This window comes from Tubulanus polymorphus, chromosome 8 (genome assembly GCF_964204645.1).
Source record: "Tubulanus polymorphus chromosome 8, tnTubPoly1.2, whole genome shotgun sequence".
Lineage (NCBI taxonomy): Eukaryota > Metazoa > Nemertea > Palaeonemertea > Tubulaniformes > Tubulanidae > Tubulanus > Tubulanus polymorphus.
Window position 1 is genome coordinate 1,090,437 of NC_134032.1, and position 23,444 is coordinate 1,113,880.

The 23,444-nt window shown below is 40.7% G+C and overlaps 2 protein-coding genes across 2 annotated transcripts; both read left to right on the plus strand.

Moving 5' to 3' along the window:
• Positions 1-502: 502 nt before the first annotated feature.
• On the plus strand, positions 503-3,206 carry LOC141910158 (uncharacterized). Its single transcript, XM_074800878.1, has 5 exons — positions 503-634; positions 874-904; positions 1,340-1,483; positions 2,370-2,624; positions 3,051-3,206. Exons 1-5 carry the CDS (start codon positions 632-634, stop codon positions 3,077-3,079), a joined length of 462 nt encoding a protein of 153 aa, XP_074656979.1. The 5' UTR covers positions 503-631; the 3' UTR covers positions 3,080-3,206.
• Positions 3,207-5,001: 1,795 nt separating this feature from the next.
• On the plus strand, positions 5,002-22,170 carry LOC141910025 (uncharacterized). Its single transcript, XM_074800713.1, has 4 exons — positions 5,002-5,318; positions 11,750-12,040; positions 14,179-14,400; positions 18,710-22,170. The coding sequence occupies exons 1-4, from the start codon at positions 5,228-5,230 to the stop codon at positions 19,348-19,350; spliced, it is 1,245 nt and encodes a 414-aa protein (XP_074656814.1). The 5' UTR covers positions 5,002-5,227; the 3' UTR covers positions 19,351-22,170.
• The last annotated feature ends 1,274 nt before the right edge of the window (positions 22,171-23,444 follow it).

Here is a 23,444-nt window from a genome sequence, read left to right on the forward strand (position 1 = left end):
GATATTCATACCAACACATAGTTAATTCATATTGTAGTTTATTTAAGTTCGCGTCGGTGTGGGAAACTTTCGCACACGATTTCAAAAGTCGAATTCAAATCGTGTGAGAATCCGTACGAGCTGAATGATTGTAAATGTCGATTCGGGAAATATAATTTAATGGTCTTATTTTTATTTCACCTCGAATAGAATTTTGCAAAAAAGACTGACAAATCACGGAATATACCGGCACCAATCGTTTTTACAAAAATTGCGGTTTTGAAGAATTTTGAATTGTTTTTCTAATCAGTTATTTGACTGCGAAAAACGATGACCTAGATTGTAATATAGCCACCGATAAACGGATAAATTACTTATCTAATCAGAACGCGTTGGCGACGCGGTTTTTCTCCATCAAATTCTGATTTATTCGAAAACCTGTTTTTTTTATCTAGGCCACGAAGTAGGTTGTAGAAAACCGGTTTCAGATTAGCCCGATATTTGTCTCTAGTTGTATAGAAGACCAGACCGGTTGTGTATGGTGTACATTGCTGAACGCGTCTCCCACGCGACCGTACAAACTTCTCTACACCTTTAGATCATATACCACAGGATATTTAAAAATACATCGAACACGGTTAGAATTATAAACATGGTAAGTTGAATTTCCTCGAGTAAATGGTGGTTTATCATCGTATTTCGATATGTTGAATTTGGATTTCACTCCAACGACCTGGATCGATAGTCGAGATCGACACAATTATAGACCAGTCCGATAGGCCAACCTCAGTTCTGATTCAGCTTTGTGTCAGAGGTGTCAGGGATATCCGCATAGTAAATACGAAAATATAGGATTCCATGCATTTTACTGTAAATGATGATCCCATTTTGTAGGTGGATGCACTCTCTCAGCAGGAGATAAACGGTATGTCTATAGATTCATTAAAACCGCAATGTTTTGACACAAACGGATTCTTGAGGGAGGGAGAGGGATCGAGGGAGAGGGATCGAGAGGGAGAGGGAGAGGGATCGAGAGGGAGAGGGAGAGCCAGGAGAGGGAGAGCCAGGAGAGGGAGAGGGAGAGCCAGGAGAGGGAGAGCCAGGAGAGGAAGAGCCAGGATAGGGAGAGGGAGAGGGAGAGGGAGAGGGAGAGGGAGAGGGAGAGGGAGAGGGAGAGGGAGAGGGAGAGGGAGAGGGAGAGGGAGAGGGAGAGGGAGAGGGAGAGGGAGAGAGGGAGAGAGGGAGCGTACGGTCGTAGTTGATTAGATACTCGAAAATTAAAACACATTCGTCTGACTTCCTATAGATAAAGCTGGTCGGCGACGATAACTCACGCGTTCATTTCTCGCTTCTATTTCAGACGCAAAGTTCACGTTTACAAATTTCGATAAGAGAAAAAACGGAACGCTATCCGTGGCCGACCTGGGTTTAGCTCTGCGATGTAACAGTATGAGTCCGACCGAGGCTGAGGTCAAAGAACTGAGTAAACGATTCGACAGAAATGGTAATTTCGATAAAATCTATTTCTTCGATTGTCAAGTATTCTTGAAGATCTTGGTGCAACATCCGACATTTCAGAAAGTTTTTCCTCCGATTTTTCCCGTATATATTCAAAAAATAATTAATTTATCTGGGCTTCAGGGACCAGTTGCACAGTCGTGACTTAAGTCCAAAAGTGGTCTTAAATCTTAAGACTGGTCTTAAGTAGTTAGATTGGCTATAGAACTAAGTTGGTCTTAGACTGGTCTTAAGTCTAAGCCATGACTATGCAACTGGCCCCAGTTGCTCAAAAGTTGGTTAGAGTTAACCATTGGATAGTTGACGTGGTGACAATTAAAAGTGCATTGTTACTGTGGTATTTATCCACCGGTTATCTTTAACCAACTTTACAGCAACTGGACTTAGGGCGTGGGGATACGTTGGACTTCCGGAACGTCCCGGGTGTATCCTGAAAAGCAATCCGTTGGCCATATACGTCGGAATTCTAGATATCAGCTTCAAAATTGTTTTTAATAATTGTCTATTTCTCTAAAACAATTTTACTTAAACCTAATCATTACCTACCATATTACAATGAGTAGCCCGGCACTAACCTCCTACCTAAACACGACCATCTGCACTCTGGAACCTAACCCGCCCTAAACCATTTAGACTGAACCCCAAACCCTAACGGTCTAACCCCTTAATCCACCTAAATACGAGACCTTACCCCAACTGTACCCCTGTCTAACCTCCTTAACCCTATCCACCTAAATATGAGAAATTAGATACCCTAACTCGACCCCTTACCCGAAAGTCACTAAACTTTTACCCTTAAACTGTCAATGCTTTTAACTCTAATCATCCTCTTCGAAATCATATTTCGTTTTTTTGTTGTTGTTCTTTTGTAGAAGATGACTTTCTGGAATTCCCCGAATTCCTCGAGATGATTACCATACAGAAAGAGCAGGACGAGAAGAAATCTCTGGAAAAAGATGACGTCATTCGGTGTTTTAAACTGTTCGATAAAGCGGAAAACGGATTCCTCAGCGGCGCCGATCTACGTCATATCATGACGACGATGGGGGAACCCCTCGATGACGTCACCGTCGATAGTCTGCTGAAGGAAGCCGACAAAGAAAATAACGGTCAAATCGACTATAAAGGTAACGCGGACCACGATACCCCGACCGGGCACTTCTATACTCAGACCAATATGAATCATATTTTCTGGCTCACATTTCTAATTTCTGTTGTAAAACACAATACATAAATACCGGTCATGAAGGTATATTGACCGGTATTGATGTATTATGTATCTCTATAGGATGAGCTGAAAAAAACAACTTTTTAAAACATCCAATTTATTCTTCGATTCCAAATTGTGGTCTCGTATTTGGACTTCAATAAACGGGCATTGGCGAATTAGGCGCATCCTGCACCGTCACAGAAAGGACCGGCTACTGCATCATTCAAGAATGAATTATCCAAGCCATCCAGATGAGAAAACTGCCTAAATCCCCTTTACGACCCCGTTGAGACAAATGCTGACATAGATTTGAATGTTCGATTTTTCATCCTTTTTTTTACAGAATTTGTGGCAGGCATGTACCGGAAGTAAGACCCGCGATCTAGCCGAGTTGTGCGTTCAGAGTTGGACATTAACGTGTAAAGAAAAAACTTAGCGTTTTAATCGGTTTTGATGATTTTGTTATTTATAATAGATTAGACTTGAAATATACATTGTATTATTAACCTGGTTGAAATGTGTTTAATTCGCGTTGGTTGGTTATAACGCCCGTCATTGACATTACTACGAACTGTGTACATATCATTCGAGCACATATTGTATATTAGGCTAAAAAGAAAATTGATACCTTGTTTCTCCGCTCTGCTGAGCTTAAATGTTGACCCGGCCGGCCGTCTATCTACCCTATACATTACTTTTTTTAAAATCGTGATCAATTTTACCATATGAGACCCGGCCGCTATAGAAATGAACTGTTTATAAATTTTATCATATTTTACAAAAATGACCCGGCCGCTGCGGAGCAACAAGGTATCATTTTTGTTTAGCCTAACTCCTATTTTTCTGCCATCTTAAGGATTTCTCACTTTACTGATTTTTACTGATAACTGATGATTACCTAAATTCGGTTCAAATGTATAGGCCTACCTCGCAAAGACCCGAAGACAACAATGTCTTTCGTTAATTAGGAATCGGCAACATGGACGATTCGGTCAAAGTAATGGGGTTTTTTTTACCAAACTTACGTGAAGTGAACAACCAGGTTTCACATGTGTTCAGGATTTCACCCCAAACTGTTTTGATTATAAATAGGGGAATAGATAAACTACAGACATTGGTCATTTTACCAGCAAACCTTCACGAAGTGTGTCAGAACTCCACCGAGACAATTATAAGTGATAATGAATTGCAAAAACAAAAGAAATTTAGGATCAAACTTTTAAAGAACTGATCCTCTGGGACCCTTAGTTCCGAAGGGCGATCAGTCTTAAGAATATTTTGGTTCGGTAGTCAGTGAACAGCACAGCTGTAACTAAATGCCGCAAACCCAACCCAAGAAGTATTTAAAAGTTCCGTATCTTCTTTCACAAAGATGCTGTTCTGTTAACGAAACCTAGCAATCCTTTTGAAGTTCCTTCAAAGCTTTGTAGATTTCATGCTAGTGCATGTCGTTTTTCAAAGGAAAAGTCGAATTAGCTATGTAGTAATATAATCGCAAATGTTGGAATATCTGACGTCCAAATGCTATATCTCTGGGTTTTTTAAAGCCCTTAAGAATTTCTGCGCATATTTTCAGCCCTGATACCAGATTTGAAGTCTCTAGGTGCCGTGGAGTAGCATGACAAACATTCATCGCCACCGTCAAGATTGTAACATTCACTGTCTGTTTCTCGTCGGCAGTCCATATGTAAATTGACTTTCTCTAAGGTTTAGAGGATTTTGTTAGCTGTTTAGAGTTACAGGATTTTGTTAGCTGTTTAGAGTAACAGGGTTTTGTTAGCTGTTTAGAGTAACGGGTTTTTGTTAGCTGTTTAGAGTAACAGGGTTTTGTTAGCTGTTTAGAGTAACAGGGTTTTGTTAGCTGTTTAGAGTTACAGTGTTTTGTTAGCTGTTTAGAGTTACGGGTTTTGTTAGCTGTTTAGGGTAACGGGTTTTTGTTAGCTGTTTAGAGTAACAGGGTTTTGTTAGCTGTTTAGAGTAACTGGTTTTTGTTAGCTGTTTAGAGTAACGGGTTTTTGTTAGCTGTTTAGAGTAACGGGTTTTTGTTAGCTGGTTAGAGTAACGGGTTTTGTTAGCTGGTTAGAGTAACGGGGTTTTGTTAGCTGTTTAGAGTAACAGGGTTTTGTTAGCTGTTTAGAGTAACGGGTTTTGTTAGCTGTTTAGAGTAACGGTTTTCCTGTGTTTAGAGTTAAGGAGGCGTTTGATACCATTCTCATATACCTCCCACACTATTCTCTAGCACAGACGAGCTATAACGCAGCGTTTAGGAATGTACGTAACTAGCGGCGGCGTTTAGTAGCAAACACGGAGGCTGCGCGCGGATCGCTGCAGCATCCTGATATACTCGACACTACCGAGCTGAGTATGGAACGGATGCTCCCGTCTTTTCACTGAAACGGAAGGAGTTTTTAGATCGGGCAGCGTTGTTTCGGGATACGTTTTCACCGCCGCGCGTTCATCGTCGTCCGTACCGACCGATAGATCGTTTCTACCGCCGCCAGTAACAACTACCGTACGACAATGATGGTTGATTCGGTGCCTGTTGATGTCGATGCGATATTATCACGTACGCGTCCGCTGTCTACCGTCAGGAAACGTACCTACTACAAAGGTAACCGTTATAAATATGACGTTATCAATGAAACGTGCTGTATTTTCATTTCATTCACAAGTAAGCGTACTACGTTGTCACCTTGGTAACCACGTGGTGTTGCGTTTTAGAAATTCATAGCTAACGTTTCGTTGTGCACGCTGTTCCTATGATATGTATATATACGCAGGATATCGATTATTTAATCTCTGTAAATTAGCTCTCTGGGGTAAGCGAGGATCCGCTAGGGGCGCTAGTGTGCAGTAGGACATGAGCTAGTCTGTGAGAGGTTGGTTTGTAAAAACAGATAGCTATGGGCGGATGAAACGAATGAATCTAAGCCATGAAATATATATATATATATATATAGTAAATACCTTTTTGGTAAGCGGCGATCCAGTTTATATTTCTAGGCGAATGAAAATCATTTGATCGTGTAATAGGTGAACCCAAAATATCGATGTTTTAAAGCGTTTCTCTTGATACAGGTTTTTTCTTAATTTGAGCACATCAACGGCTGAAGATCTATATGTTAGATCTATAATTGATCCAATTTGTCCAACTGTGACGTAGGCATTGTCCGCGTAAAGCGCGTAACCTTGACCCAGTATGATACGTTCTACACTCTTTTGGAGCGCACCGCCATGATGTGGTGGGATAACTAGTCGCATGAGGCCCTTCAACATTTAAACACAGATCAGAGCCGCTTCAACATTCCGGCAATTCTGAGAAAAGCTATCCATTATTTTTCAATCGATTGGCTATGTTATTCTCCCAGTGTGTGGTTGTTGCGTTCAAAGGCAATGCGTGTTCGCAATTCTAATGCAATTTAGTTTCCATCCTGTCTTACAGCTAAACCAGTCCTATACGCAGGTCTGGCTTAATATAGATCTAGAAACGAAGAAAATCTGGTTACTTTGATTATAATCTTTTATCAACAATTTGTATCTCTAGTTTTCAGCTTTATTTCAGGTACATTGAAAACAAATTCCATTCGGATAACGATGTAGTTATTCGTGTTTTCGTATCCACCACCCCCTCAACCTCACGCTCTCTGAACCCTCAATTCACATAGCTCCTCTCCGTTTCTCGTTGTTGATTTTATTAGGGGATCTCCGGGGATCTACATAGATGTGTGAAATTGCTGTAATTTCTGATGATCGACGATGATCACGTTGTAAGAAAGCGGCTTTTATGTATTTTATGGGTTTCGCGGCTACATATTTTACTGAATGGTTGCATAATTCCAGCTGTCCGACCGACGTTAAGAAGTTATACTTCACTGCACCAAGCATCAATATCGCTGTGGAGATATGTTGAAGTATTACGAGAAGCGGCCTCAATCTCTCGCTCTAAAAATAGCAATCGTACAGTCTAAGCTCACCTGATTTATCGCTAGAGAAATATTCCACGCTAAGAGGAAGATTATTCATAGAATATTGCCCTTCAATTTCATACAATCTCACGCAACGCTTAATATGTAGGTTCGACCTGACGTCCAGGAACATTCTCACGCGAGGTTTTGAAATGACCGTGATAAAATACTTATTACGCCCTATTTGTTGATGTCTCAGGTTAGTTCAGTTGGAGATGTCTCAGGTTAGTTCAGTTGGAAATGTCTCTGGTTAGTTCTCAGTTTGAGATGTCTCAGGTTAGCTCAGTTGGAGATGTCTCAGGTTAGTTCTCAGTTGGAGTTGTCTCAGGTTAGTTCAGTTGGAGATGTCTCAGGTTAGTTCAGTTGGAGATGTCTCGGGTTAGTTCAGTTGGAGATGTATCAGGTTAGTTCAGTTGGAGATGTCTCAGGTTAGTTCAGTTGGATATGTCTCGGGTTAGTTCAGTTGGAAATGTCTCAGGTTAGTTCAGTTGGAGATGTCTCTGGTTAGTTCAGTTGGAAGTCTCGGGTTAGTTCAGTTGGAGATGTCTCAGGTTAGCTCATTCGGAGATGTCTCAGGTTAGTTCAGTCGGAGATGTCACAGATTAGTTCTGTTGGAGATGTCTCAGGTTGACCAATGAATCGAATCGCTAGGGCTGCAGTGATACCCGTATAACCCATTCCCCTCACCCATATAGAAACCATCTAACCATCTGATCTAACTCCCACTGGAAGAGAAAGCAATAATGGGCCAGTTTTAAGTAAGCGCCGTTTGACTGGTTTTATAGATAGTTACTTACCGAAAGAAACGGCGTTGTTCCAACGAGCAATAATCTCAACTGTTCAGATGATTGCTCGTTGATTGCGCGTTGATTATTCGTAGAAATCGACTCCACTGATTTCCAATGATTCGCATTATCTGGTGCTCGAGTAGTAATCAATCAACCTGAAATAGAAATCCAGGGTTTGCTATATATTCACAGAGTCAGGAAGGAAGGGACCGTCGCCATTACGTCGGTAATTAATGAACCCTTGGGAAATAAAACGGAGCAATTTCCGGAACTTAAGTTCAATATGAGCAGCAAATTGCCGATCCTCGCTTGATGGAATGCCAAACGCGCAGTGATAAACTCGCGTTCAAGGTTATGCCACCAGATGTCGCGTCATTAGCGACAAGTGGAATTCTCTCGCGATGTCCTACTGCGCACTAGCGCGCGAGACGGGTCATCGCTCGTCACGAGTGCATTTCCGGCTCCATCGCATGAGTTAAGCTGAAATGTCCTTTTGGAGACTGTGGAAAAAGTAACAACCCTGAACCGTTACAGCTCATGGTAATGTTACCGTCTGTTAGTTCTCCGCTTGTGTGTCACGGTACCGGTATACTGCGAATGCGCAATGGTGATATTTTGCCCGAGCTTATAAATTTTCCCTTTCTCTAATTTCGTACGGCATTTGTCCCTTGGGTGTCATACTCCATTCCGCTATATCACCTAGTGGGTGAGTCTCGGGGTACACTGTTCTTTCTGGAAGGCTTTTCGAGTACAGTTCTTCAAAATTAGTTTATCGCAAATCTGTATTAGGGCTTTTTAAAAGCGGAAAACATCCATCGTTATGATTGTGTTTTGTCCCTTGGACCGCATCACGCTTTAAAATTATTGTTGTATTCTTCCGCCCTAACGACTATTACAGACCTCCCGACACACTCAACATATCACATATTAATTACTTCATTAACTAATTGACTATTATCAACTACATTAATCTAAGGTCTGCAGGTGTGAATTGGGTTTTAATCACAAGATTAGGAAGAGGTTTCTAAGAGAGGCGATAATTCAGGTTAAGTAGAAATTCCGATTTTTTCCCACTCAGCCACGCGGCGCACAGGCAGAAGATATAAACGGCTATCCGTTATTTTTAGAACCGTTTTTCCTGGAAACCGGGCCGTTTACAAGTCGTTCATGTTTGATGACGTCACGAGCACGAGCTAATGGATGGTAGAAAGCGGAGAGAGAGAGAGGGAAGGAGAAGGGATGAGGTGATGGGAGTGAGGGAGATGAGGAGAGAGAGGAGGGTGAGGAGAAGATGAACGATGATTTATGTACGAATAGTACAATAGTTAAACAACTGCAAACACAAAAAATACGGAGATTTATTTCGGAATGTTTCTCCGCTGTCTACTCAGTCTAGAGAAAGTTATAAACGTTTGTCTGACTTAGTGCGCTCATTGTTGATGTACAGAACATTCTTACGGAAAAGAAAACGGCACCCGCGTGGAGGGACCGAACCCCGTGAGAGTTATGCCACTGGTGGGGACATAGTCATCCCTGGTTCATACCGTAACTGGTATTCGCATCGAAAGTAAATGGTTACGTTTGTGATTAGGCGAACTGAACTAGAACTGAACCGACTTCATTATACTGCATCGATATCGTGGATTGCGGAACGCATTGAGGAACGATGTGGTCGGTCGAGTCTTCGGTAAACAAACCGGGTCGTGGGTTCGAACCCCGTACGTTACCGCAGTGTCCTCGGTAGAGACACTCATCCTACTTGCATCTCTCCATCCAGGTGTAAATGTGTACCTGTTCTGTTCGTTCCTGAGCGTCTAGTAGCCGCTCGGATGTTACTTCTCCCCGGGGAGCGAGATGCCTGATACACGGAATAGAGTTTATAGGCTAGGGTTGATAAGACCGATATAATGGAAAGTGCCGTTGGACCGCGGTGAAAAATTATTATTACTAGAAAATGTTAGTTTCTCGTGAATATAAACGATAATTGAGTACGAACCGATAAATAATTGTGTAAACCTACCATCAGGGTGTGGTACTTTATCTATTATAGGCCTCAATCGTCATTATAATAGATAATTAACTGAAATACAAGCCTTGCAGTATGGAATTACAATTCAAGTCTCATCTTAATTCAGATGAGGTAAATTGGTGATCGTTGAGGCAAAGTCCAAAATTCTGCTACAAATTTGATTTAAACAGCGAGGTTCAGATCAAATTCACGCTATAAACGCGAAACTCGATTCGACAAACTATTCTTAATCATTTGGTCACGTATTCACAATAAACAGGTTTCCAAATATATCCCCGTCCCTTCTACTGGTCCCTGGATGTTCTTTGATAGTATCTTCGTTTGTTCTAATACCTATACCAGATCACCAAAAATAATGGTCGAATCTATGGAAGTACGGTGCATTTTCACTAATTGACACTAATTTGGGCTCATTCCAAGTATAGTGACGAAACCGGAAATAATGCATTCCTACATGTTCTGTGTGTTCCTGAATGTTGGGTCTATAAATCTTCAACCATTATACAGTTCCAGCATAGGATGTTTAGAGCATTAATTTATTGGCTGTCCCGTTAGGAGTAGGCGCTATAATGTACGACGATGGCCTTGAGTTATACAGACGAGTTATAATACGCAATGGTTGCATGAACAAAACACCTTTACGCGACCTGTTCGTTTTTGTTGTTTACACGCCGACTTGGAGGATTGTTTTACCAAACGTTTCCAATAGTTTTTGAACGTGAGAGAAGGTCCTTGTTTTCAACAGTCCCTGGTCGGTTAGGAAATTAACAGACCAGGCACATTGATAAACTGAATTGAGCGTGCGGTGTGGCTGAGTGGTTAGAGCGTCGACTCTGGGAAGCCAAGTCGTGGGTTCGAACCCCATACTAAAACGTGGTGCGGCTATTTTTGATTGACCTTTAAAACTAAATTGATGTTACCAAAACAAGACAATTGTACTTAGGTTTTACTAGTTTTTCGAATGATTTCATTCCTATATAATTATGTATCTAGTTTATTGTCATCTTTTATGAATAAAAGCTAGACTATAAAGGCTATATATTGAAAGTATACATTGCTGTTGCATAAAGCGATAGATGTATCATCGCATCCGTGGAACTAAATTCTCATTAAAATCACATAACTACTGTGGAACTGGACTTTATATTACACTCACTCAACTCCTAAATGTGTTCGGCTATTGCTATAGGTTGATTCCTAGTTTCTCGTCCTGAAATATCTCAAAACGCGACGAAGGTTGGCGAATTTTAATTCGTTAACCTTTTTAGATAGAAAAAAGCTGAAATTTTCAGTCGACGAGGGGTAGGACCAGTGTAGTTCTCGATGCGGGAGTGCACGTTTAGTTTTTTTTTCTTTTTAATGGATTTAAGTCAGGCACGCGGTTTTCAGAATTGACGAGAAACCAGGAATCAACTTTCATTGACCTTAGTGTGTGACAAACCTGATAGATTATATATTAGTTAGAGACACAACGTGAGATAAACCACGAGAGTTCGTTTGATTTTAACCGGCTGCACCTCGACTCGCAAAACTGTGAGAGTTTTCATGAATGTTTATCTGGTTGTATCTTACGCAAACATGTGATATGGAATAAACACGTTGGGCGCACCACTACTAACTATATGAAACTAAATCTCTCGTTTCATCATCAAAACTTGGTTTTCAACTTCAATATGCGGAAATGTTAACTCTTTTCGGGATATTACGACGTCACAGAGGTATATTTTTATATTCCGCCGATTCAAATAGGCCTCATTTTGGGCCAACCTCCTTACTCGATGTCCCAGAAAACTTGGGATATGGGTAACTTTTTAACGTCTGAGGCTTGACAATAACAGGAATGTCCACAGTAACAGGAATTTCCACAGTAACCGGAATTTCCACAGTAACAGGAATTTCCACAGTAACAAGAATTTCCACAGTAACCGGAATTTCCACAGTAACAACAAAATGGTTTACATTAGTTTATATTAATATTATTATTAAGCTGCGCTATATAAATGACATTATTATTATTATTATTATTATTATTATTATTATTATTATCATTATTATTATTATTATTATTATTATTATTATTATTATTATTATTATTATTATTATTATTATTATTATTATTATTATTATTATTATTATTATTATTATTATTATTATTATTATTATTATTATTATTGTGATTATGATTATGATTATTATTATTATCATTAGTATAATTATTAGTATAATTATTATTATTATCATTAATTTTTATATATTTCAGCGCCGGAGATTATCGATCGCTCCGGGTTGCCCGTGTCTACGGACAAAATCGAAGACGATGACGTCACGTTACGCGTCAAATGCGACGGAATCCCGCGACCGGTGGTCACGTGGTACAAAGACAACATCGACGTGGCGACGTTCGAGGACGAACGATTTTTCGCCGAAGGTGAAGGTCACAACTATCGTCTGACGATCAAATGTCTAGAACGCGCAGATGAGGGCACGTACAAATTCTCGGCGTTAAATAAAGAAGGCAACGCGACGGCGCTCGGGTATATAGAGGTCAGAGGTAAGCGCTCGGGTATATAGAGGTCAGAGGTAAGCGCTCGGGTATATATAGAGGTCAGAGGTAAGCGCTCGGGTATATATAGAGGTCAGAGGTAAGCGCTCGGGTATATAGAGGTCAGAGGTAAGCGCTCGGGTATATAGAGGTCAGAGGTAAGCGCTCGGGTATATAGAGGTCAGAGGTAAGCGCTCGGGTATATATAGAGGTCAGAGGTAAGCGCTCGGGTATATAGAGGTCAGAGGTAAGCGCTCGGGTATATATAGAGGTCAGAGGTAAGCGCTCGGGTATATATAGAGGTCAGAGGTAAGCGCTCGGGTATATATAGAGGTCAGAGGTAAGCGCTCGGGTATATATAGAGGTCAGAGGTAAGCGCTCGGGTATATATAGAGGTCAGAGGTAAGCGCTCGGGTATATAGAGGTCAGAGGTAAGCGCTCGGGTATATAGAGGTCAGAGGTAAGCGCTCGGGTATATATAGAGGTCAGAGGTAAGCGCTCGGGTATATAGAGGTCAGAGGTAAGCGCTCGGGTATATATAGAGGTCAGAGGTAAGCGCTCGGGTATATATAGAGGTCAGAGGTAAGCGCTCGGGTATATAGAGGTCAGAGGTAAGCGCTCGGGTATATATAGAGGTCAGAGGTAAGCGCTCGGGTATATAGAGGTCAGAGGTAAGCGCTCGGGTATATATAGAGGTCAGAGGTAAGTGCTCGGGTATATAGAGGTCAGAGGTAATTGATCGGGTATATATAGAGGTCAGAGGTAAGCGCTCGGGTATATATAGAGGTCAGAGGTAAGCGCTCGGGTATATATAGAGGTCAGAGGTCATTGATCGGGTGTATAAATAGAGGTCAGAGGTAAGCGCTCGGGTATATAGAGGTCAGAGGTAAGCGCTCGGGTATATATAGAGGTCAGAGGTAAGCGCTCGGGTATATATAGAGGTCAGAGGTAAGCGCTCGGGTATATAGAGGTCAGAGGTAAGCGCTCGGGTATATATAGAGGTCAGAGGTAAGCGCTCGGGTATATAGAGGTCAGAGGTAATTGATCGGGTATATATAGAGGTCAGAGGTAAGCGCTCGGGTATATATAGAGGTCAGAGGTAAGCGCTCGGGTATATATAGAGGTCAGAGGTCATTGATCGGGTGTATAAATAGAGGTCAGAGGTAATTGATCGGGTATATATAGAGGTCAGAGGTAATTGATCGGGTGTATATAGAGGTCAGAGGTCATTGATCGGGTGTATAAATAGAGGTCAGAGGTAATTGATCGGGTATATAGAGAGGTCAGAGGTAATTGATCGGGTGTATATAGAGGTCAGAGGTCATTGATCGGGTGTATAAATAGAGGTCAGAGGTAATTGATCGGGTATATATAGAGGTCAGAGGTAAGCGCTCGGGTATATAGAGGTCAGAGGTAAGCGCTCGGGTATATATAGAGGTCAGAGGTAAGCGCTCGGGTATATAGAGGTCAGAGGTAAGCGCTCGGGTATATATAGAGGTCAGAGGTAAGCGCTCGGGTATATAGAGGTCAGAGGTAATTGATCGGGTGTATATAGAGGTCAGAGGTAAGCGCTCGGGTATATATAGAGGTCAGAGGTAAGCGCTCGGGTATATATAGAGGTCAGAGGTCATTGATCGGGTATATAAATAGAGGTCAGAGGTAAGCGCTTGGGTATATATAGAGGTCAGAGGTAAGCGCTCGGGTATATAGAGGTCAGAGGTAAGCGCTCGGGTATATAGAGAGGTCAGAGGTAAGCGCTCGGGTATATAGAGAGGTCAGAGGTAAGCGCTCGGGTATATATAGAGGTCAGAGGTAATTGATCGGGTGTATAAATAGAGGTCTGAGGTAAGCGATGAAAAATCCTCTTTTCGTAGATTCCCGCCGATGACAGTCTCTACCCCGCAACAGAAGCCGTTGTAAATTCATGATAGTACAATTCATAGAAATATAAACCTTTATGGCATCTGGGTTTTTACTCAACGGCGTTACGTAACTCTGCCCTAATAGATTCCTCACAGTGATTCGAACCCGATGACATCACGAGGGTCACTGTAAGGAGAATCCCTCTGGAAAATCCCGATTGCCCGACATCTTTATTAGAGCTGTCAATCGAATAACGGTTTTTTTTAAATTCTCAAACGTTTCAGCCAATAAAAAGAAAAAGTCACGTTTGGCTCCGCCCTCTAACCTGTCGTTTCTGGCGATCAAAGAACAAGCGACAGTCGAAGCTAAAGAAGAAGAGGAATTGGAATCGATTGCTCCCTCCCCGTTATCGGTGCGACTAAGATCGGCTCGGGGCTCGCTACGCAAAGATCACACATGGCCCCGGTGCGTCTCGGCGCTACCCACAGAATGCATAGAATTCGTCGGTAAGAGTTTTTCGTCGTAGAACTTCAAACATAAAATCTAAACTTAAACGATTCATAAAAAAAACCCACTATAACTTATAAACATGTATCCAGCATATCGATGAAAAATAATGGACCAATATTTCGCAGTTTGAATCTAATTTAGGATGTTGGACAGTTTAACATATCGAAATCATTTAGTTCATTCTAGAATCAAATTGGATAGGACCTAGTACCGAAATATGTGGAACTGCGTCGAGGACCCAGTTCTACTGTTTTGTGGTGAATTTAGGTTGAACTGCGGTTTTGAGGTAAATTGAACAGTACATTCTGTAGTGAACTGTCAAAAAGGAACTTGTGACTGAGAGGCGAAACGCTTCAAATGATCACCTACAAGTGGCTGCGCGTGGTGCTTCGTAAAAACAAACAATGTTTCAGCTAAGCTTAGTTTTTCTTAGTGAAAGTGATACGAGAAATTAAAACATTGTTTCAATAAGTATGGTGTCGTCTGAGTAGCTAACTTAATGTCTATTTCAACCTGACTTGAGAGCATTCCAGGTGGCCTAGCTCAGTCAGTTTTTTTGGTGGCACATACCTGATAAAAGTCTTATTAGGACCACAAAGGACTGGCAGTGGACCTGAAAAATTGATTTTTTAATCCATTCGACGCTGTATTGAAGGATATCCTAAAAACTCAAAAAAAGTCTGCACTGAAAGGGGTTCATGAGAGAAAATTGACTCCATGATTTGAAAGTTTAACAATATGTTTCCATGCCTGCGTACCAAACTTCAGACTTTTATCAGGTATGTACCACCAGAACTGACTGAGCTATTTAGGCCACCTGATGCGCTCTCAAGTCAAGATGAAATAGACATCAGACACTCCCGACTGAGCCAGTGAGTGACGAGAGGATCACGTGACTGGTTGAAATTACAGCAATTGTGATGAGATAAAACGTCAGTACTTGTCCCATCGCAACAGTGGCGCTGTAAGCGTGTTTTGTACTGTTTCTAGTCCACCTGGGGCACCCCTGTAAGCTGATGCCTTCAGATTAGGACACGCGAGTAAATTAATCTCAAATCAATATGAGTGAACTAATGAAACTAGAATATTTCTATGGTCGGAATTGTCTTCCGTTCGTTTTCAAATCGTTGATCAAAAGTGGGTTTTTTTATGAAATCGATTCTTGCCACAATCTAACGTGGTTTTACTACAGCTCCGTAGCACTTTACGCTGAGTTCTACGCGCTTTTCGAAATACGGTCAGTTCAAACGATTTTGGAACTGGGTTTAAGACCTCGTCTCGTATCCGTTCTAAATCTCATTCCATACATATATTCCATGTCTAAAGAAATCGGAAATTAGAAATCCCAAGAAAAAGTATTCTAACTTTTACAATTGAACCAATACTTTTCTTCGAGAAACAAAGTTCTATCTTTTTTTGGACCTTTTTGGATCTTACTGGACGTTTAACCGTCTGAACCAACACTATTACGAAAAGCGCCCTCTATATTACGCGTTAGGCTATGTACACTATATATCTATATATATAAAGCTTTTAGATTTACTAACTTGCAGGGCTTATTTTACGGTTGTCGTTTCCAACTCGACGGCACAGACTAAACCTAGTTTTTTAATCCTGTACTTTTCTAACCAATAAGATGTTGGTATATTGTGATTTACAATCTCTCCCACTAGATGGCGCTCAGTCCATATACCATGGAAATGGTTGGAGTGCAAATAAAGTCGTAATCAGTCAGTGGGATAGGCGTGATGATGTATTCACGATTATCAGTTCTGATTGAGACAATCGGGCCGCTGGCTGCCCTACTGCTTTCAATTGCCACCGTCCAGGCTGAATAAACAATCCAATAGGGTCTAATCTTAGCAAACCTCGATCCCATATCTTGATTCAAACCACTGCCATCCCGTCAGATGGCGTGCTGAGAAAAAAAAACATTTTCATGAACTTATTCAATGATTTTGACGGAACTTTGTAGGCTTGATAAAACGGGCATTCAAAAATCAGGTATTAATAGAACGCCCGTTGTCGCTGCTTTGCGGCTATATTTCATCTATATATATTTATATATTACTGATATTATGATTCGAGTTTTAAATGCCAGCACGTCTAATGCTATAATCATCAATATTTTACGCTTTTGTTTTACTTTCAGGATTTTAAGCCTCTCAAGAACAAGAATCCGCCTATCTGCAGTTTATAATCTCTGTTATAACTTCATGATCTCTCGTTTTTGTTGTTTTTCAACTGTTTTCTTTACTCTATTTTGTCTGTGCTTTTATTCGCTTCGATTTGACTGATTCCGTAGATTCAGAAAGTTTGCTCCGTTTATTTTCTATCATTTTCCTAGTATCTCCTTTTCCCTGCCCGGACCCTGCATCCCTTCAGACTTTCGTTAACACCATAAAAAAAACGTTTCTAATTGTTGATCATTCATGAGTGAGACTAATTCGTCCAAAATGGACTAAGAAATTAGAGACACCAGACACTAGTGATTTCATCCATGAAATTTCATGAAATTTAATTTTAATAATCCAAAATGGCCGCCAAACTCCATGAATGACATAATTGTTTGTCCCGAAAATCAGAAATTTGGCCACAAATTCAGTGATTATTGGTAGGGATTCTCTTAAACTTGACAGAAATGGTTGGTGGGTGAATTTTGCAATTTTAGTCAGTCACGCTATAGCGTTTTATTACTGATATTCTTAATCCCGTATGTCCAATAGTCATGGCTTATAATGATATATATAGAGAATCCCACAGTGATCAAATCAGAAAGTTTTATTTAAGCTAATAATTTATTGATTCGGCGTTTCGACTATATCCTTGTTGTCCTCTTCGGGAATACTGAATTAACAAAAATATGAGGTATCTATAAACGCCAAGAACAAAAAGACAAATTAAGCAATTACGAGCGAAGTAAACTAGGGGTATTACAACACAGAACAGTTACAAACTAGACAAATTAGATCTCATCACTTTATCCCATATTTTTATTCAGTCATTATTCCTGAAGATGACAAACAGGATGACATACAGTCGGAACGCTGAATCAATAGATTATGAAATCGAAGGAAACTTTTCAGATTTCATATTTCTTGTTTTATCAGCGCGGTATTCTCTTCATATCGCCACAACACGGACATACTGTTATCGATTTGCATGTTACTGTCCTGACGACAATAACGGCCGTGGTTGAAAAATGCGCATCGTATATCCTTATATACATAATTATTTATTTTTCGTCCGCAGTCCGATCTTTGCAAACCGACATCTGATCTCCCTACATTTTTTCATCAAAGTCAATATCCAATCATTACATCATCACCAACCGTCCCTGGGTATGTATCATTTCATATACTCAATGGCATACGTCATCGGTCTACCCGATAGAGCGCGCATGCGTTAGAATCGTGACGTGGATACACCCGCTTTCATTTAGCACACGTAGCGTTTACAGTTTTTTATAACTTTATGTTTTACAATCGACCCAAAATTCATCAAAAACTAGTAAAAATCGTTATGATTAAAAGGAAAAGCTACAGGATTGGTTGTGGCACATTATATACATGCACCATCTTATAGACGCTTAGTGCACATGTAACCATACTAAATGCTTCAACATAAAATCAATAAATTACATAATATGAAAATATTCTTATCAAAATCCGTCGTTTCATGAATTGCTTAAGAATTGTAAAATACAAATAGGGAACTGGCTTGGGATAAACGTTACTCTAAAGTAATGAAAAACTTAACACCGAGTAGAATCTCTTTTTGGAAATTCGTATGATAGTATTTCGTTTCTGAAACCTAGCAATCGAACACGAATTTAGTTTCGCCGACCTTATCTGCGGTCGTGGCGCAGCTAGGTCTACAGGTCCCCGAAATTTACACATTTTGACGATGAAATAGATAACCAACACCAGATTTTCAGCAGCATGTCTCAGTCAGTCCTAGTCCACGTGTATATATATATATCACCATCTTGTGTTATTCTCGACGTCACTGTCGTGTTTAAAAGCGTTTTTACACTATCGATTACCACCATTCGACGGTTCGTTTTTCTCTAAGTCGATTTTCTCTCTTTTTTACCGTTTTCTAGCCGAGTCCACCGCGCCGGAGTCCGACGAAGACGACGCCAACTTCTATCACTCCGCAGACGATAGCTGCGATGACGCAGTAGACGCGTTTCCGGTCCGCAAACAATGATGACGCGTCGTTTTAGTTGTCACCATGCATCATCATCAATGTGTCGCCCTCTGTCAGTCATTGTTGAAACTATTCTATGCATATCTTTTCTAGCTGAAATCACGAACGAAGAGTACATGGATGACGCCGAATTGTCGTCAGATGGCGCTGAAGACGTTTTCCCGTTGCGACAGATTTCGACTCTCAGCGACGATAGCGGAGTCGTGCTCAGTTTCACGCCGCGTTCTGAAGAGATTCCGGAAACGCCCGAATCGTACGGACACTTTTCATCGCGACCCGAATTTCCCGACTACGATCTGCCGGTGGAAACTCATGAATTCAGCGGCGGCGGCGGCGGCGGCGGGGGTGACCCGCACGAGCTCGTCGCCGGTCGCTACGGCCACTTCTGCAGCTTCGATAAACCCGGTTTTAATGAGGGACATTCGAACGACCCGGGTCTGCCCGGGACTTATTCCCATAGCTCAAAACCAGATGACAATGATGTAATAACTTCCACCGGTGACGTCACGAACTCAAACACGATCCGTAACGCCATCTATGAAGTGTTTTTCGGTACGGATGAAATCTCAGTCGCGGGATTTCACGCTCTTTTTCTACCGTCGCTGACATATTTCGGTTTATCTCAGGATTTTGGTCCTCTGCTGTTCGTAGTTTCCGCTTTGTTTCTAGCCGTGTTTCGTTACGCCGTTCTGGTGCTGGCCGTGCGCGGAAAAAAACAAAACCTGGACCGATAATCAATTGAAAATATATATATATATATATATTTAGCGAGAACATAAATATATAGAAATAACAAAAAATCGAAAAAATAAAAAAATGACACTTTTAAAAAACCTGACTTACTGCTGAAAAAAGCTTCCATATTCTACGTTAAATGATTTATAAAAATGTACATAAATGATTATTCGATGAATACTACTAACTAGTATTAGGAGCAGTAGGCCTGATAGTTGCGGAGCTGTTAATAGTACTGTTAGTTGCTGTAATGGTAGTTGCAGGGCTAATAGTTGCACAATGGCTAGTTTTAAATAGATCACTAAAACCCAGTTCCTATAGTAATAGTTGCTGAGATATTTGAAATTGATTCATGGAATATGTGCCGGTTCTGCAATCAGTAGGAAGAATATCTGAGATCTGAGGTGCATTTTTTTTTTATTTAGAATTTTATCTGAATTTGGAATGGAAAAAGATCCACCTGAGATTTCGGATATTCTTCCGGTTTTACCATGCAGACTTCAAAATCTGGTTCGATGTGGTCCGTGTCGAACGTCTTAAGAATCAAGGCCACTTTCGACTTTCGACTTAAGTCGATATAAGCGATATTGTAGAACGGGGTGTTCTACCCTAGAATAACAGTTCCACGGTGCCTAATCAATGTCACGCATATGCATACCTACCAGTTCCACAGTTCTGAGTTGATCAGTTCCAATAATTCGAAAACGAAGGATGCATTTGTCCAAAAAGTTAAATCTAATTCACAGCCAGCTGTGGAACAGAGTACGGTAGACTCCGCCCGAATCGCATCCGATCACGCCTGATAGCAGTTCAACTCAGAGATGTTTTTTGAAATATATTTTTCTGACACTATAGGCCTATATGAAATACATAACATCTTACTCGGATATCACTAAAGTCCGACACATTTTAACGGTCCTTGAAGATCCGACTTGAGCGAAGTCTATCGTATATTGACCGATACCTGAGTCTTATAAGGAAATAAATCATTATGGATGTAAAGAAAATGGTCGACTGAAAGCTGGTTCGAACCCGGCGCACACACAGTCGAAAACACGTTCCCAACGGGAAATACTGTTTTAATGTGTTTTTTGTTCCGTAGTGCGCGCCACTAGGAAACAAACAAAAGAAAACAACATTGATGTTTTCTCTTGTTTCGGGTTCGAGCTGGAACAAGTGACAAATGTAGGTTTTTCGTGTTTTCGTATCATATCTGAACTCGTTACACTTTACATAGCTTAATTTTTTTAAGTCAGGATTTTTTTTATCAATATGTATTTTCAAAGGCTCGCTGGAAATTTATTTTGTAACGAAATTTGTTTTTATTGGCATAATTCCTTACGTAAAATGAAGAACTTGCGACGTTTCTACTGCGCAATAACTTACTCTTCCGTCTTGTAGTCGCGAGTTTCGTAGAAAGTGCGGAGTTCTCGTCAAAGTTGCCATAACCACACTTGCAATGATAACAACGCGATTTCGCTCATCGGTGGAACCTCGCTATAACGAACTCGGTTACAACGATTCATCCGATATAACAAATATAGAATCGGACTAATTTCACACTGGGTATATAGAACTATCGGTTATAACAAACAGATTTTCTGTTCCCGTGAAGTTCGTTGTAACGAGGTTCCTCTGTATACAGAACTATAGGTTATAACGAATATATTTTCTGTTCCCGTGAAGTTCGTTGTAACGAGGTTCCGCTGTATATAGAACTATCGGTTATAACGAACAGTTTTTCTGGTCCCGTGAAGTTCGCTGTTTCGAGGTTCCACTGTTTTGCTTAAGTAAGATATTTACGAAATTATGAAATTCGTATGTTGAAAAGAACCCGTGTTTAGGCTAATAAAGGATGATACCTTGTTTCTCCGCAGCGGCCGGGTCATTTTTTTAAAACCGCGATGAAATTTGTAATCGGTTCATTTCTGTAGCTGCCGGGTCTGTTATGGTTAGATTGGTCATGATTTTTTTCATAAAAGTAATCTACAGGGTAGACAGGCGGCCGGCCGGGTCAACTTTCAAAGCTTAGCTGAAATGAGAAACAAGGTATCAATCTTTTCAGCCTAAATGCAGAAATATTGTTTTGTAGAAATTGCAATATTGCATTCTGTGTGAATAAAAATGATTACTTAAAGTCTTTGATATAAAGTCCGTTGAGTTATCGAAATGGTTAGAGCAAATCTTCAGAGTTACGACTCATTTCTAATCACAGTATTTGGGAATATCCTCTGCTCTGCATACGAATAATCTCAAATAGATCAGACTGAATGAGTATGAACACGAATACAATCTTTGTTCCTGTGGTTCTAAGGCAGTATAATTGTCGTCTATAAACCTTACGCCGTTTTTTCTTTATGTAAATAATTCAAAATGATGTAATTCAAAATGAAAAAAAGGTTGTTTGCAAATTGAACTGCTGTAAATTCGGAAGCTACATAGAAAACGCTCCGTTTCCAAACGGACGCCGTGAAGATCTTTAGATTCTTGAAGCGAGAATGGCGCGATATATTTTGGTCGTTGCGACGCGTGGGACCCGCGGGGACATTTGCTAACAAATATGACGAGAACCCTCGCCTACAAAGCAGCTTACAAACGGGAGATAAACTCGTACTTGTTAACGAGGACGATTAGTTGATTTACTAAGTTTTAACGATTTCGGTATTGGTTTTCTTTTCAAAGAATAAGATTATAGTAGGACGGACGTAGAATGTTAATATTCTTCGACGATTTGAAAACAATGTTTGAAACTATTAGTTACGAATCATTATCGCTGCTGTTCTGGATCGGTGTTAATTTATTGTATTGGAAAATAAATACTATGATGAAAATGTCATTTTATGAATGAGAATAGATTTTGTTAAGATTTGTACGCGGTCTAAAGCAATGACGTGTCGGCGAAAGAAAGATATTTTTTTCGAGGCAAGAAATAATCGAAGAAATCGTAGAATTGGTCTTTTTCAAGTTAGCTATGGAAACACCCCGGCAGGGATTCGAACCTGATCGCATCGAGATTGCCAAAACCCTGCCACTCTAGACTGAGTGCGTAGCTTAGATGATGTCATTATCAACCAATCGGATATCCCGTTTTATTTTAGCCCGGGTTTTCCCATTTATAGTTCTTCAGTGAAATTTGCCTCAGCGATTATACAACCAGCGATCTGATTCCCGATTGATGCCGCAAGTTTTCGCGCGGTAAACCTGCACACCCGGTCTAGTGTGGCAGGGGTCTGTGCGCCGTGGCTGAGTGTAGCGATGCCATCAGGTTCGAATCCCTCCGTGGAAGATATAAGAGTGTATAAACTTGTATCATAATCCTCGGACGTCCACCGATGCTGAGTCACCCAGTATTGGTCGTTTATGATTTCGAAAAACGATATCGCCTATTCAACGCGAAGCTTTTGGTTTTAAATTCCGATACTGTCCCCCGATGTTTCCGTAACCTCTTATTCCGTGTTAGCTTTGCTGTAATTATTTATGCGACCAACTGTCGGCTGTAGTCGAGTCGATAAATCGATGACACCTAACAACGCAAGTAACACCTGGTCACGTGTTAGTTCCACATGGTAGCGCGGTAGGGTTTAATTATTCAAGACAAGTGTGAATGCCTTTAGTTGAGGAGTCTGTTACACGCGCCTTGAGACTCGTATAATCCAGGCACAATATTTATTACTAGAGTAGACGAAATTAAATTTCACGAATGTGGTTTAGAATCTACGTTATATGCTAATTGACTCCATTCGTCTGCGCACTCGCTGTTGTAGACAGTTGTACTGCAACACGACCTATTCCCGCCGGTATAACATCAACTATTTGGTATATATAAATGGAATAATTCTAACTCAAAATTAACTATTTGGAACTAAATTCAGGCTTTTTTCCACTGGAAGAATTTCTATTTCCCTGATTATCAGCATTGCGAAATAATTATTTCCAGTCTCTCTAGAATATTTCCAGTGTATTGATTGTTGCAGAGTTTGTCCATCGTTTGGCATGGCAGATTTTCGTAAAATAGTCCTATATTCTAGTGACGAAACCGACCGGGCTGGCCCTCCAGTTTTTGAGAGGCCACTTTCAGTTTAGTTTTAGTTCA

Excerpts from the sequence above, each read along its gene's own strand:
- LOC141910025 (XM_074800713.1), top strand. The coding sequence starts at position 5,228 with ATGATGGTTGATTCGGTGCCTGTTGATGTCGATGCGATATTATCACGT. Across the intron at positions 5,319-11,749 it reads GAAACGTACCTACTACAAAG|CGCCGGAGATTATCGATCGC; the intron begins GTAACCGTTATA and ends TATATATTTCAG. Across the intron at positions 12,041-14,178 it reads CGGGTATATAGAGGTCAGAG|CCAATAAAAAGAAAAAGTCA; the intron begins GTAAGCGCTCGG and ends CAAACGTTTCAG.
- LOC141910158 (XM_074800878.1), top strand. Across the intron at positions 905-1,339 it reads CTCTCAGCAGGAGATAAACG|ACGCAAAGTTCACGTTTACA; the intron begins GTATGTCTATAG and ends CTTCTATTTCAG. Across the intron at positions 1,484-2,369 it reads TAAACGATTCGACAGAAATG|AAGATGACTTTCTGGAATTC; the intron begins GTAATTTCGATA and ends GTTCTTTTGTAG.